This window comes from Triturus cristatus, chromosome 4_2 (genome assembly GCF_964204655.1).
Source record: "Triturus cristatus chromosome 4_2, aTriCri1.1, whole genome shotgun sequence".
Lineage (NCBI taxonomy): Eukaryota > Metazoa > Chordata > Amphibia > Caudata > Salamandridae > Triturus > Triturus cristatus.
Window position 1 is genome coordinate 273,603,741 of NC_140586.1, and position 16,820 is coordinate 273,620,560.

General features: G+C 41.5%; 1 protein-coding gene across 3 annotated transcripts in view; it reads left to right on the forward strand.

Annotated features, from left to right (window-relative positions):
* The window catches only part of TLCD4 (TLC domain containing 4), a 442,351-nt gene extending 428,991 nt beyond the window's left edge, over positions 1-13,360 (forward strand). For all 3 annotated transcript variants that reach the window (XM_085601497.1, XM_085601496.1, XM_085601495.1), the window contains exon 7: positions 235-13,360. In XM_085601497.1, coding sequence (XP_085457623.1) covers positions 235-550 — 316 coding nt within the window. In that variant the 3' untranslated portion in view covers positions 551-13,360. The remainder of the gene's footprint in view (positions 1-234) is intronic.
* Positions 13,361-16,820: the final 3,460 nt, after the last annotated feature.

The following is a 16,820-nucleotide window of genomic DNA, read 5'->3' on the forward strand; positions in this document are numbered from 1 at the left end:
GTCTTCTTGTTTTCTGAGGCTAGCACGACAAAAGCTCCCATGACATCCTATTTAAAACAAGTTCAGATGACTTCTCAAAGCAGGCAGTTACTAAGGCTTCTGGCCTTGACTACGCTTTTATCATGAATTTAATTCACCAAGAGTTCTTTCCTTTATTGATACTACCTCAACATAGTAAATATCCATATCAACAGTATGATGCTGTAATCTCCTGTAAATACTTTTTTCTTTCAGGTGGTTTCTTGAAGTGCTGGGGTATGCAAAATCCTCCAAATCAAACATCGTTAATGGCGTATTGATGACGATCGCCTTCTTCGTGGTGAGGATAGCAGTCATGCCCATGTATTACTGGCGAGTGTATTCCACCTTTGGGACAGAGGCTTTCATCAGACTGGGTTTTGGTCCCCAGTGTGCCTGGATCATCTCCAGCATTTCGTTGGACATCATGAATATCATGTGGATGATTAAAATGGCTAAGGGCTGCATGAAGGTTTTGCAGCTCATTGGAGAGCAGCCAACCAAAACGGAGGAGAACGGAAAGCTTGACTAGAACCTGCGCTGGAACAAGTACATTTGCTTATAACAATCACATACCTGTGGAATGCATGCACGGTTTTGCCATGAAATCGTACTTCGCAGGATATAATTTATCCTTTACTCCACAGCTGGCCTTTCTTTTACTCCAAGTCAAGAAATGAGGCGCCATTCTTGTCTTGCTTATTACCTCCAAAAGAGACAGTTCACCTCTTGTTTACCACTTTAATGCTATTGGAACACATTTTGTTTTTTTAGTGATACCCTCATCTGGTTGATGGTTTTTGGTGTAACATACTGCAGCTCTTTCTTACCTCACCATTGTCTGACAAATTTGGCCTATGGATAAAAGTAGCATACACCGTGGATGTACCCATCTATGAAAATGCATTGTTACTGAAACAACTTATGTAGTTTGGCAGATACTTGCTTGAAATTTTCTACGGTAATGCACATACATGTGCATCTCCTCCAAACAGTTGCCCAAATTCTTTTTTAATTTGTCCAAGTCTTATGGCGTGATCGTCCTTGCAGAATCAAGTTCTGTTTCCTGATCTGAAGAGTAATTAGTCCAATTATGAGTTGATTTGGATTTTGAAAGTTTTGTTTGAGTATTAACATGCACTGTTGTTTTTAATCTGAAATCGATTTTAGAGTTCTTCTGTCCTTAAAAATACGGAAGTAATTTCTGCAGATTTTGAAGAGTATTTGTTCACCATTCTATGTATGTCTTTCAAAAATATTCAGCTTAACAGAAGCATTTACCTCTTACCATATTACTAAACATCCTTAATATATAGTGATTCTACATATCTGCAAACTGTTCCTGTTGTGGCAAATAGCAGTGGTTCATCTGGTTATTAAATTGATGCTAAGCACATAAATCGGCTTACAAAGGAAACTGTGGTTTCTATCTAAACACTTGCTCATTGAATGTTTGAAGTCTGGATCCGAGGTGTAAGCACACTGAATTTAGAACAAAGACAGACTGTTACACGATTCTTTTCTGTTAATCAAATTTAAGCTTTCATAATGATTGTGAAAAATTTGCAAAGTCATGGCAGCGTATTGATCTGATTACTGCTGCAATCAAATAAGTTGAGCAAGTATGCTCTACGTTGAAAACGTCATGAGACACCTATGGACAATGTGTGATACAACTGTATTTCCCCACATCATTGAATTCTTTGGGTAATCAATGGCCACTTGATCTCAGCTGAAGGCCTATCAAGCTTAGTGCAAAAATACTTGGTCCATATCAGGACTGATAGTTGTTGAGCATCTATTAAGGACAGATGGAAAATATAATGGAGACAAAATAATAAAAAAAAGGTCAATTGTTCCTTCACAATGGTTCTGGTCTGTCTAGCATAGCTGTTTTTTTTAATGTAAAGAATGTGGAAGGGTCTTACAATAATATTATGAGTCTCTGGAAAAAGGGGACAGATCTATTTTAAAATAAGACCAATTAAGAATGAAACATCGTCAAATTAAGGAAAAAAACATGATTTTTAAATAGAATTGTAAAAAAAACTGAAAAAAGTGTTTTTATTCCACGGTGGAAAAGTGATAATTTGTGCAGAATGGCAGTGGTAGAATGATTTCTCATCTGAGTGGTTCAAAAAGAAGTGAAAAATGTCTATTCAAAAACCTGGAATGCTATTTGAGTAACATTTCAAAATGGCAGGGTTAATCAAAATGATGTCAAAAGAATAAGGGTGGAAATAAAATGAGTTACTGTGAGTTATACAAAGAAGTCAGTAAAGATTCACAGTGGTGCAACATACAAATGAGGCTTATACAAGCACGGCATGTTTGTCAGTTAAAATATCCACAAAATGAAAAAAATAAGTTGGCACTCTTACCACCATTATGCACTGATATACAGTGGCTATTGAGTCCCCAAACCTTTCAGTGATGTGTCAAAAATACAATTGCATTGCACACAGTATATAATTGTGTCACCAGTTATTTTTACCAATGTGCATTAATGCTCCATCTTGTTTGCTTGTACCAGCACTTCAAAGCACAGTGCTGTTTTCACTTTGTGACCTTTTCACTTCACCTGAGTAATATAAAATATAAGTTTAATACATAAAATGGGCCTGATTTAGAGTATGGCAGACACAGCACTCTGTCGCAAATGTGACAGAGTATCTTGCCCACCAGACCCTCTGTCAACCAGCCTCATTTATTGATGGGTGGACACAAGGTTTCTGTTGACGGTGCCCTCATTGGCTCTGTTGAAGGAAAACCTCCTCCAACAACCCAACAGAGTATGGACCGTCTAAGGAAGGACATTACACCTCCTGCCCTATTTAGGGTGGTGTAATTTATTTTTGTACGTCATCTCCAGGAAAAACATGGGAGTGAGGGACAGAAAAGCCTTCCGCTTTTGGAGTTTGTTTCTGAAAGCATAAAAATGTAAAATATTTGGATAACAGCGATCTAACCGGATGGAAACCATTCACCAAACTTTGTGTACATTGAAAGGAACTGCTGCGACTATTGTATTTACAGCTTGAACCCAGCCTTCACGCATTCATTGATTAAGGTTATAAAGGCACTGCAGATGAAGCATTGGTATTTAACATAACCTTCCTTAACCAGATTAATTTCAGCATGCCATTGTAGCCCTGTCTTAGTTACATTGGTGCATTTTTGGGGAGAAATTGTAATAAGCATAAAAGTACAAAATAAATTAGTCTTCTGATCTTATGCTTGTAAGGCTCAATATGACATAAAATACCTAAAATTTCTAATTGGGTTAAGGGTTATTAACTAGTAGGTAATACTGAACCAAATACTGTGAATTCCCTGTAATGGGCTAAGAAATGCATGTGTATAATGCATCTCACAGATCCATGTGCTCTAGGGTAGCTTTAGAGCAAATATGCATGTTTCATTTGAAAGAAAATTAATAAACATGTCACTAATGTGCAATATTAAGTCTTTACATTTTAGGATTCACAGGAAGATCAAATTATTGCATCTCTACGTGGTTACTCTTTACCCACATTGTGCTCTCCATTTCCAGTCGGAGCCCCTCCTTTTTATGGATGCCATTTTGTAGTTGCCTGTTATCGCAGAGAAGACCATGTTGTAGCTGAGACCTTGTAAAATCCCTTCGGATTGGTACATGTCTTAGACTGTCAACTTTCATATGAGCAGTCTTCTTGCAATCAATCAAACACATGAGCAGAAATGTGTGTCCATTTTTGCACATAGTCCAGAGGCACCAAATAAGGAACTGATGACCAACCTTAAAGTTTCAGATGGTTTTGACATCCGCGGTGACAAGGAATTGCAACAGAAAACACTAGGATTCTCCTTGTGCTCTTGATTCCTGACACCAGTTTCTGTGAGATTTGAAAGTTCTATATAGATTTTAATTTGCTTTTAACATATTTTCGTCCACTACCTACAATGCCAAAGGTCATGTCTTATTGCTCCCGTAATGCTTTCAGGGGGCTCAAAGAGCATGTTATGTCACATAAGTCACCTCAATAGTTGTAAACAAATGGCTTAAGTGCTCTCTTTACAAAGAGATTCTTTCCCCTTCCTCTCCTAGCAGAACTCCTTGTATTCTCTGAATCTCCTTGTGGTAATTTAAGTTAGTGAGCATTCCTTTTCAGCCACGTTCCTGTTAGTATTGATATTTTGGCAGCAGTGTAAGGTCAATAAATTATCGCAGTAGCAAAACTAACATCACACACACTGTGCCACTTGATGGCATCAGTAGAAATAGTATTACATGTCATAGGGTGATCTTGACAAAGGACCATATTTTCTAAAAGAATAAAAAATATCTTTGAAAAAAAACTGGACGCTACAGCATATTAATAAACATTGATTGAGTACTAGCATAATCATACAAAGCTTTATTTCGGCAATTGCCATAAAAGCAAAATCATTAGGTTACAACTATATAGATCATGTAATAAAAACACAACATGTATAATCTAAAATAGTTAAGAGGTTTATAAAACCCACAATTAGAACTAGCAGCATATAGGGTGAACGCGACATGTAAGTAAAATCATTGAAATAATTAAAATACCCACAGTTAAAACTAGCAGCATATTGGGGAACATCGCAACAATTTTAAGATGCAAAAATGAATTCCATCCAACAATTCCTATACTGATAATCTACTGTTACACAGTCTACATGCTATTTACTGGGCAACAGTGAGGCAGTCTTTTTCTGTCTGCGTCTCCACATGTATAGAAGAAACCTGGAGACAGGAAATACAATTAGTTGAGCTGCGTTTGCCCTGAATACCCTAGTTGCAATTTTGTAGTCCCTAGTGCCAAAGTTACAGCATAACGCCAGGATCCATTTCCTCCTATGTGCATTATACTGCAGGTAAAAGTACAGGACATGATCTACAGTTTCCTTAACCTCTGGGCAAAACGGGCAGCTTAGTTCAGGTTCAGCATCAACGAGGATGCGCCGTCACTTCACAGTAAATGATCGAAGTGGCAAGGTCCCTGTTCAGAACTTGATATAAAGTGTCCATATACCTGTCCAGAAGATAAGTATCTTTAAATCCAAAAAGGTAGAGGTTAAAGTACCTGCCCCCCATGCTGGTGCAATCTACCATCTACGTGTCTCCAATACCGCTCCTTGAGCGTAGACTTGTTTAAGTGCCACTAGACGTTTCCAGATGAGCCCACATTTTGCTGCACCTGATCTCTATGAGTGAATTCTTAATATACCCCAACCATGGAATTCTAATGGCCCAGGGAAGTTTCATGATCTGTCCCAAGCTCCGCTGATAAGGTAATAGAACTACTGAGGACCAGATTCTCCCCCAGTACATCAAAGATATACATTTTACTTCATGGGTAAGTGATCGAATGCCAGATCTAAATGAAGTGCTACCAGTGGAGTACTGGGGGGCGATTAGGGAGGAGTCGGAGAAAACTATTTTCATTGACTTCAACATGTCCCCAGAGCTCCCCACCATATAGAGACTCCCTCAAGGCTTGCAGAATGTAAGTTTGCATTACACGTGTCATCGGACGAAAGCTGGATCCCTTTAAGGCTCTCAGAAGGCCACCACTATAATGTTCTAATCTAAGTTTGGACTTTTTAATCTGGGTTGACCAGCCAAATTGCTCGTTGAGAGTAAGCCCCGGATATTCAAAAGTGCGGACCCTCACCAGTTGGATACCATTGCGGACCGGGTGCAATCTGGCCGTCTTGCAAGGGTTCCATACCATGTATTTAGTCTTGCTCGTATTGATCTCCAGCCCTCTCTGTCTGGAGAAGACTCTGAACTGATTAAGTACTAGCACAAAATAAAGGCAGGCTTACCTATACAACAGAACTGACTTCCTGTCTGCAGATACGAAAGTAGTAAAAGAGGGCTAAAAAAGTTATTTGGAAACATAAAAGACTCAGTAACATGGCTAGGTAACATATGATAACAATGCTCCACCATGATGATTTGGTTGTGACTGTAGATTGGCAAAACATTACTACTGTAGTTTCTAGACCTATTAAATTTCAAATATTCATTCATTATTTCCACTTAAAAGCTGTGCTATAGGGCTAGCGAGAAAAATGATGAACATCAGATTTGTAGGTTCTTAACTTTGCAGTATGTACTAAAGCTCAGAAATTCTTATGGAGGTGTGCCTCTGTGAGTAGCATGGAAGCTGCTTTAATACCAGAAACATATGTACAGGCCAGGTGTGAATATTTATCATCACTTTACAGCCCATTTGGTCCTGATTCAGAACTAAGGTGTCCATCATAGGTCCAGAAGTTTGGATCCAAGCCAGATTTTAATAGTAAACTCTAACTATTTAAATAATTACCATTTGCCAGTATTCTTTAAATGAATATTATGTGGGTTTCCTGAAATGGTCCATGGATCTGTCTCTCCTGGACCTAGGCTGGACACACCTGATTGCAAGCTTACCCAGGTGTTTAGTCATGAAATATGGACAGTACAGGTGTGAACCCGTGTACTTAGGGGAAGCTGGAGATTTCTTTAGAACTCGGAAACATAGTTACACTCCTGGTGTGGCCACAATGCTATATGATGTATTTTTGGGTGAACCAGATACATGAGACCCATAACATCAAAAATAGTGATAGTGCATCTCAAGGGAGAAAAATACAGGAAACGTGATCTGGCCTGTAAAAAGGACCCCAGCAGCAACTGGGAATAATTCTTATTAATGCCTTGCTAAGTGTTGTGAAGAATAATATAGCCTTCAGCGAGTTTGTGTCGGTTAGAAAGCCCTCTTGGGTGTTTCTAACGGAAACATGGGCCTCTGATTCCTCCGGTCCGGATATTGTAGATGCCATCCCTGATGGCTATGTTCTTGCAAGATTGGACCGTGTGGGGCGTAGAGGAGGCGGGCTTGGGATTTTACACCAAACTTCCTATTCCTGTCGCACTACCCCCCTATCTGCCCCCTCGGATTCTTTTCAGGCCCTACATTTTATAATAACCTCTTCTCTCGCTGCCCCTTTTGCGGGTATTTTGATTTATAGACCACCTGGACCTAGAATTAAATTTAGTAGGAATTTACTTAACCTCTTAGAACCTTATTTTGGTTGTGAGCATCTGACGATTCTGGGAGACTTAAATTTTCATCTGGATAACCTTGATTCCAGGGATTCCCTCTCTCTCCTGGACGCGATGTCTGCTTGTGGCCTCATCCAATTGGTTAAATACCCCACTCATCGGGCTGGTCATATCCTGGATAGGGTTTTCTCGAATGATCCTAGGATTTCAACTGGCCGGCCAACTCCTTTGGTTTGGTCTGACCATCTGGCTGTTCCTTTGGAGCTTCAGGTTCCCCCTGCTAACTTTAGGCCCAGTGTTCCTAGTAGCAAAGAACCTAAGCGTAACTATAAGTTGATTTCCAATGAGACTCTGGCTCCCCTAATTCTCAATAGCAAGATCGCCACTGTGAGAGACGTCAGCTTGGCGGCCTGTGAACTGAACTCTTCCATGGGCAGGGCTGTTGATATTTTGGCCCCCGTCTCCCTACGATACTCTGCTAGGAAGAGTCCTTCGGCCCCCTGGTTTTCTGACTCTCTAAGACGCTTAAGGCAGGGCTGTAGGAAGCAGGAGAGGCTGTGGAGGGCGAGTTGGGACAATAAAGAAAGGGAGAAGCATAAACTTTCTCTGAAAAGGTACAAGGCTGAGGTAATCAAAGAAAAGCAGGATTACTTCGCTAAGTTAACCACCGCTCTTTCGTCCCCCAGAGATCTTTTCAGAATTGTTGACTCTCTGTGTACGCTGCAAATGCCCGACCCTATTGTCAGTTCTCAAGATCTCTGTGATAGGATCGCCCAGTTCTTCCACGCCAAAATAGCTGATATCTACTCTGCCCTGGAATTGCAAAGGGCTTCTCTGCCTCCCCCTATTTCATTGCCGGTATCTGGCCTTGGACCTGAAAACCGGACCTCTAAGGCGAGTTTGTCCAGCTTTCCTTTGCTTGCCTTATGCCAACTGGACATGTTGTTGAGTAAGACCAAGTCGGGGTCCCCTCTGGACCCATGTCCTCTTAAAGTCTTTAAGGATTGCAGGGAAACCTTATTGCCCCCCCTTCTGGATATTATGAACAGGGCAATACAGTAGTGTGTATATCCTGCCATGTGGAAGAGGGCTATGGTTAAGCCTTTATTAAAAAAGCCAACCCTGGATCCTGAAATTCTAAAGAACTTCCGACCCATCTCATTGCTCCCGGCTCCAGCAAAGATGCTGGAGACCCACTTAAATTAACATCTGACAGCTTTTCTGGATTCCTCTGGTCTTCTTGATCAGGCCCAACATGGTCTTCGGAGGTTTCATAGCATGGAGTCGGCCCTTACAGTCGTGCTAAATAACATCCGTAAGGAGGTTGATCAGGGCCATACTACTCTTTTGGTCCTGCTAGACAGCAGCCTTTGACACCCTATCCCCAGTGACTTTAACATCTCGTCTTAGGAAGATAGGGGTGGAAGGCTCGGCCCTGAATCTTTTGGCCTCTTTCTTGGATCAGAGGGAACAGAGGGTTAAACTAGGCGAATTTTTATCTCCTTCCCGGCCTGTTCAATGTGGGGTCCCACAGGGTTCGGCTCTTAGTCCGACCCTTTTTAATATCTATGTGGCCCCACTTGCCAAGCTAATAAGATCTTATGGGATGGAGGTGGTTTCCTACGCTGATGACACCCAGATCATGGTGTCCCTCTCACACCCTGGCAATTCCTCTGCTCTCAGCTTCAGGAACTGTATGGAGGCAGTTTCTCAATGGATGATTTTTAATTCATTGAAGTTGAATGGTGAAAAAACGGAGGTTCTTGTCTTTGGTGGTAAGAGTGACGTATGGTCCGCTGAGTGGTGGCCTCCCACTCTGGGTATGTGTCCCACCCCCATTGACTCAGCCCGTAATCTGGGAGTCTTGATTGACCCCTCTCTTTCCATGAATCAACAGGTAAACAGGACGGTTGCTACCTGCTGGGGCATTATTAAAATTTTAAGGAAAATAAAACACTACCTTGCTCCTCCGGCGCGCAAACAAATTGTGGTTGCCCTGGTGGTCTCACGGCTTGATTACTGTAATGCCCTTTACTCTGGTATAGACAAGGGTTTGGTGCAACGTCTACAAATTGTCCAGAACGCAGCTGCCAAATTTGTGACTGATGCCCCGAAGCTTTCCTCGGCTACTGCTGTTAGGAAGAGCCTACATTGGTTCCCTATTTCTGCCAGGATTATTTTTAAGCCTGACGTACGGGGCGATATCTGGCCGGGGAGCTGGAGGGGTCAAGGACCTTTTAGTACCCTATGTCCCCTGTAGAAATCTCCGCTCTTTAGGAAAGAGCCTGCTATCGGTGCCCCGATTTAGGAGAGCTAGGTGGGGAGGAAGGTCCTTTTCCCATTTAGCTCCTAAGTTGTGGAATGCTCTCCCCATGGAAATTAAAACTCAACCTTCTGTCCCCCTTTTTAGGAAGGCATTAAAGACTTGGCTCTTTGTTAAGGCATATCCGTGAATGGGGCTCTGTGTCTTTTGATCTTATTTGTTAGGCGCCTTGATGCCTTTGGGCTTAGTCTGCGCGTTATAAATTGTTTTTCATTCATTCATTCATTATAATTAAGGAAGGCTGAGATGTGGCCGGAGATAGCTGTTTTTCGACTAGATTGCAGCCTCTATTTTGCAAAGGCATTGGTGCAATCAATAAAGTCTTTTGGCTGCATCTACTAGAGTGGGAAATATGTCAAGTTTTTGAAGCGTACCCTTGTATATTTCATTTGTCGAATTACAATCCACTTTTGATTGTGTTATGAAGTGTTTGTTTTGGATTTCTGAGTAAGTATGAATGAACAACTAGTTAGGTGAATCAAGATTTCTAGTAACTCAGTGTGCTGACAATGTTGTGTCTCTGCCCGCAACTTGTTTTAATTTATTATTATCACACTTTATGGAATGCTTAGAAAGGCTCTGTAAACCAGAATGCTTCAAATGATGTATTTCTTCTGCATTCTAAGCTCAGTGAGTGTGAAGAAAAGACATAGAAGAGGCACAAACAGTTGGCTCATTTGCCTCTTTTGGTTGTGGGATGAGTGCTAATGTGCACGTCACACAAATGCTAATGGGCATTACCAGGCGGTAATTGTCCTTCTCCTTATTACGTGCCATTGCCTGAAGATCAGACCCATAATTAAGGTTCAGGAAATTAACAGGAGTTAACGAGCTCTGCAAAAAGTGTTAACCATATTTAAATCCTGAGAAGTGGGTATTTAAGACTAATGAATACTATGATAACAGAACTCTTGCAAACTTTCTCTGATCTTTCTAAATCAGACATATTAAACTTCCCTATGTCAAACGTGAGCAATTACATAAGATTGCAGTGGACAGTCCAGTCTGTAGTAAACAAAACTGCACAAGGCCTTTTCTTTGGTCAGTTGTAATCCCCAAAACATATAGCACACTCAGACTTAAAAAGCAGTATGGGACCATCGTGTTGGTATAAATGTGCTATACAACTGTTGGCAATATAAGATAATGAATAAACATCAAAATTCCAACTTGCTGTTAATGCAAAATATCTCTCAATATTCTGAGGCGCCTTCAACAGCTGCTTATTTCCTTTTTTGGATATTGACAACATAGAGGTTTGAAGATCAGAACTTCTAAGACTAAGGTAACACACAAACGGGTTTCTCTAGGCAGTCTAAAAGAAAACCATTGGAAAGGTCTAATCCCTGTGATTAGTCGATCATGGTGATGGAAGGTAAGATTCGGTTGGCTGCCCAGTTGGAGAAGGCTGCTTTAAATTTGACCCATTAGCAGGACTAGTGCTACTTTAAGGGAGTTCTAGTGGTTGTATGTCAGAATATCCCTTACAGAAATATTATCTGACATAAATATCATGTCCCACATATTGTTTACGAAAATAAAATATCCTGTTTGGTATGGACTCTCAATTACTAAATGCAATGGGGAGCTATTTTATAGAAAATATTTAGGGCATGATATTTAGCTCAAATGATATTCTGGCACCCTACCCCTCTGGCAGCTTCGTACAGTGCCCCCACAGCAGTCAGAAAGAGTGCTCCAAACTGTGACAAATGGACTGAAAAATCACCTTGTTGCTAGGGGAGGGGGCAGTGGCTAAACAGTAGACTGTTATTTCACCTGGTACTCCAAAAACTCATTTTTTCCCAAGTTGCCGCTAAATCAGCAAGAGTTGCTTCTCTGTAATATATTTTATGTAAATGATGTTTAAATTGCATTCCACGGTTACCATGCATGGGCTCTCTTCTGCTCTACAGATGGGGTGGACATCTGGGTTATATAAACCTTTCTAAAGGTCTTGTAAACAAAACAAATACCTTATTATAAATATATGTATCCTGTCCCAGGCCCACTTATGCTCCATCTTCATTTAGAATTGACTACCAAAGGAATAGGTCACAGTGCAACATTCAGGCCATTCATATCAGTCCAGGATTTGGCACCGAGTGCCTAGCGCTCTACTGAGCTGTATACTCCGAGGTTCTTCATACTTAGGGTGCATTCTTCCTTGGTGAGTTACTGTATTTCTCCTCCCCGAGTTTTCATTGAGCTAGAGAAGGTTTGGTTCTATCTAAAAATAGTCAATAGAGCATCTGGGTAAGGCTCTAAATTCACATTTGTTTTTAAGTCAAGAAAGATGCCTTACAGAGTTCAAAGACCAAAACTATCTCATGGAACTGTTTGGATTATAAACTTTAACCAGGGAAAGAATAGAATACTAACATGACGTTCTAGAACCAACACATATCAATGGCTTACTCAAGTTTCCTTCGGCCTTATTTTAATTAATCCTTGATGGATCTTAATAACCCTCACAGCAGATGTTCCTGTTACATAGTCGAGAAGTCAGATATATAAATGTCCTGTTCCTTTGTTATATGTTGTATGACACACCTAGAATCCTTTGGCTGGTGCCTACACAGATTAATGATTTTACAAATGATTCTACCAGTGATCTGAGCTGTGTCCATATTTGTCTGACCGTCTTGGTGACTACGCATGAAAAACGCAGGGCCTGAATACGATAATGGCGGGATGGAGACCACCGCCGCTTTTTGGCAGTCCCACTGACCGATCAGCAAGTGAAGGTGAACACCACCTCAATCGCCGACATTTCTGCTACTGCAGTCTTGTGCAGCTCACCACAATCCCAATGGCGACCTGCCTTTCCGCCGATCTGGTCCTGGCAGGGGAACCGCCATGTGAGAGTCAGCGGAAAGGCAGGTAATGAGCCAAAGTAAATGCTCGAGGGCAAATGTGCCATGTGTAATGTACCTGGTGCTCATGTAGTGCCCTCCAATGCCTTCAGGTCGGATGTGCGCAATGTTTCAGAATTCAAGGAATCAGTGTGCCTTACTGGCCGGAGGCACCCTAGTATGGCTGACATTGGCTTCCAGTTTATTTCTAGGGCTGAAACATGCTGCCGCCATGACTCCTCCGCCCACCCACCTCCAGCCTCACTGGAAACTCGTAATACAGCAGTGAGGATGCCTCCGGCTTGACGGTGGTTTCTCTACCTCCACAGCGGTGGGCTGGTGGTAAAACCGCCTAAGTCATAATCAGGCCCCAAGTTTAAGATGATTTTTAAAGCCATAGCTGTTGAACATTGTAAATTATTTGCTTTGCTATTTGTCATTTCATAGTTTTTGAATAGGTGTATATTTTTTAACGTGAGAGGTTTTTATTATGAGTGGTGCTTCTGGTTTCTAAGTTGTATAACTCCTAGTACATGACATGCCCTAATTTCAGGCCAACTTTCCATATAAACTAAATATACAACAAATTATTCTGAATATAAATCAGTTTCATTGTCAGTGGTTACCTTCAACATCTTAGTTACATGGATCTGGCAGAATGGACCAAAAACTGGACACCCCTGTTATAAAACATCATTTTGTTCTTTGTTAAATGAAATAAGCTGTAAAGTAATTCAGGGGGTTTGCATACGGTAAAATGGGGGTAGCAGTTATCCAAAATGTAAGCTCTGCTCTTAGAAGGAGGACCAATCGCAACTGTCCTTTCTTTTTGAAATTGTACGAGCACAGGAGAGTTGTGGTTTTAAGCACAGGGATTGAAAAAGGGAAACTGGAACAAGCTGCAGTTTCCACACACATGTAAATAATTGAGAGTGCATATGTTGAAAGTGCCCCTCTCTGCTTCAATTTAGGCATTGTGCAAGGGATTTTGTTTTTTACTTTGTCCCTTACCTCAAAGGCAAATTTCAAACATTGTGTATTATATCTGTGTACAAAGTTTTGGTTTTGAAATGCAATAAAATATGTTTTTGATGATCATGACTCGAATACTGTGCATGCTTTCTGTCCAAGCGTTTACTCTGAACCTCACAGCCACGCTCTACAGAATTCATTTAGAGATGTGCTCTCATGAAAGAAACGTGCGGTAACCAAATTTGTCTCACCGACGTAGCATAAAGTTTGAAATAGCATGACGTTTTCTCTCAATCAAATAGTGCTGCCTTTCAGGCTGGAGGGTGGTGGTTAGCTGCGGTGTACAGGCTACAGTAAAAAAAAAAACTGAAAGACAGAGACCCTGGAGCACAGTGCAATTTTTTGGTGTCCAAGAATTTCGATTTTGAAATACAGTCACATTGTTATGTTCAAGAGTTATTTGCTATCGCACAATTAGATGCTACTTGGTACCTGTTTTACAGCTTACTTTTTCAGTTTTCTCAAAATTCAGAGTCACGCCGTAAAATTGCATGTCATGCAATAAAATCGCATAACTAATACAGGATAGAAATTATGTTTCTGGTTACAAAGAGCTTTAGGCTAACCGCTATACCTAGCCAATAAAGGTGCAAACATGTATAATATCATTGTTACCGCATGTTAGTGTACTGATATTAAGATGTATTTACCATTGGCTCCATTTGGCATAATTGACTCCATTTTCTGTGCTGATTCCATCTTGTGCAACAGAGTCTATTTTCTGTGGTCGCACGTAGCTGCAAAGTGGGGAGGGCATGTTTTCGTTCTTCACTTGTTTTTTGCTCCTCACCGATCAGTGAACTGGAACATCTTGTGTGGGATGCGTGCTTGGTACCTTTCAGGGAATGTGCAGAATGTACAGCACTGTCTCGGAGTCAAATACAGGAGCCTGACCAGCCTCCGTCTTGAACTTGACAAAGACCAGTACGGCCAGCTCTGTTTTTTCCAATAGAAGGGGGCGAGGTTTCTAGAATCTTCGCCTCACGTTGAGTAAACGTATTAAAGTTGGAGGTCTTTAGGGGGGCAGGTGGAAGCTCATCACAGAGTAGACCTACTGCTGTGAAACAGATGGAACTTGGGTCCCGATAAAACTCCTTCCTGGGCTGTCGAAGGGCTTCTCCAGCTTGAGTTGGCAAGGATGTTGCATGATCGATCGGTGAGGTGTTCCTTACTTCATGTACATAATTTATAAGTTTCTTTGCCACATGTATATATGCTACATTTTATTCTGGTTTTGCACTTGCGTCATTTGATATTTGGGAGTCTGCATTAACTGATATATTTTGCCTTCCTTTCTAAAATATTGAATTAATAAAACGTGTGTCACTTTAAATGCACCTGAATTCGTCTTCTTGCCTCGCCTTGAGAGAGAGCTGGGTTTTGTTTTATCGCCTCTTCTTTTGGGAGTGCTGTTTAACGTGTTGCTTAAAGTACAGTAGTGCATTTGCCTCCTCTTGGGAGTGCATGGTCCAGGTGTGTCCTATTGTGTTACTACATCTTGGCATCACAAACAGGCTTCGAAAAGAAAATTAGAAGGGGAAAGAAAAATGTTTTCTAGAAAACGGAAGGCTGATTCCCAGATACCAATTGAAATACCTGGATGGGAGGTAGCCCCATATGGTATGCCTGCCCATGAGTGGGCTCACTGCGCTGGTCTGAGTGAGAATTGGAATATGTGTTTAGCTGACGCTGAGCCTGTAGTGAAGACAGGGTTTTGCCTGCACACATTGCTATGTTAGCATAAGCGTTTTTAGAAGTTAAACGCCATCTTGTCACTTTGCTGCTTTTTTACACAACACTACAGATAGCTGTTATTATAAGTAAAACTGCTTGCTTGCTTTTTCTTCACATGAGAGCGGTCTGTTTTTGACATCTGTAGACGTGCACCGCGACCTTAGTCTGAACACTGTGTGCAGAAACAGTCAAGGTCAAATAACAATGCTGTTGAATTCACGTTGATCAGCCCACGCTCTAGACACAACAAGCACACAGCTGGAAATATCTGAAAATCGGGTGCCTTTAATATTGCATTGCATGCATGATGCTGGCACACTTGGAGAAAACCTTTCCAGACACAGAGAGCAGAGCTGATCCTGTGATGTGATTCACCTAAGCTGATCTTTGAGGTATGGGGTTCCCCATTCAAACCTAGAGACCTTCTATTATTATAATAAAACTTGCTTACTAGGCAGGGAAGGGTGGTTCACAAGGTATTATAGGACCTGTTTCCACTATCATTGTAATATGATTTCTCCCTTTGTTTTTTATGAAATTGTAATAATGCTGATGGTTTTATTTCTAATCATTTGTTTGCTTATGTTAGCCGAAGTACTGCATCTTGAAGCACGTAGTTAAAAATAAACATTTTAAACTTTTCCTTGCCTCTGATTGCTCACGTTGTGGACCATTCCTGAGAGTATTCTAAGTCGCTTGTTCTGGGTTGTCTAATCATTGGTAGCTTCGATATGTTACGGAGAACGAATGAGACACTGATTCTAGTTGGATAGGGGTTCTAGGTACTGAGGTGAGTTTTTTGGTACGCCACAATTCACTGAGGTCCTCGTTTCCTGCGCATAGTTCTGTGCATGAGCAGAATCCCCACAACATGGCGCACCAAACGTTTTGGTCTTATGATTGAGACGCCTTAGTAGTGCTTATATTTGTCCACAACACCCTTTCCGGTTAACGGGAGTGACTGTTTAAACCTACCTATGTATTTGACTTATAGGTTCATTCAAGCTTGACAATTAAAAAGGTTTCTTTTTGAGTTACTGACCCATTTTGTGCTGCGGTTTAATATAAATTGTTTTTCTTCTCTGCGTCCTTATGGCTGAAGTTATTGCAGCGCACAGTCGCGCTCCTCTCCGGCGTCATTTGACGCAGTTCGGGGTGCCAGACGATGGAATGTCTATTATCTTTGTAGTGAGTGCCGATGCATCGTTCCCCTATGAGCTTTTTTACTCTTGGGTTACTTTTCCGGAGGTGAATGCGGACGATAAGACGTTTCACGCTTACACTCCTACGGCAGTTCCAGCTAATTACACGCCGTATAGGACGCAGGAAATTCAATTTCTGCTTGGCAGCATCATATTTGGTTCAATTGCACCCTCCCCCACACCGTAACTCCGGTTCGGTTAGGTCCCTTGTCCATTCCTGGGGCCACTTGGCCAGTCTTGGCTGGGTTCACACCGCAGCCACGATATTTGCAAGCCCTGCTGGATGACTTGCGTCAACTCCATACTGCCTTGATTGCGGTGCATAAGGCTTTAGTGCAATATGTCTCTCGCAACGTCCAGGTGGGGACACCTGAGGTTGCGACGCAACCAGTTGGACTGGCCGAGTTTACTATTCGTCCCGTCATGGTTAATTCGGTAATGGGCAAGCACCCCCAGAATAAGGACGATATGCCTTATTGGCTTGCTGAGAAATTTGACCAGCTGGAAGCAGTATTTCCTAATTCTACTCGTGGAAAAACACAGGATCCTTACAATTAGTTTGCAGAAAGACTTAGTCCCAGAGGTAACAGAGT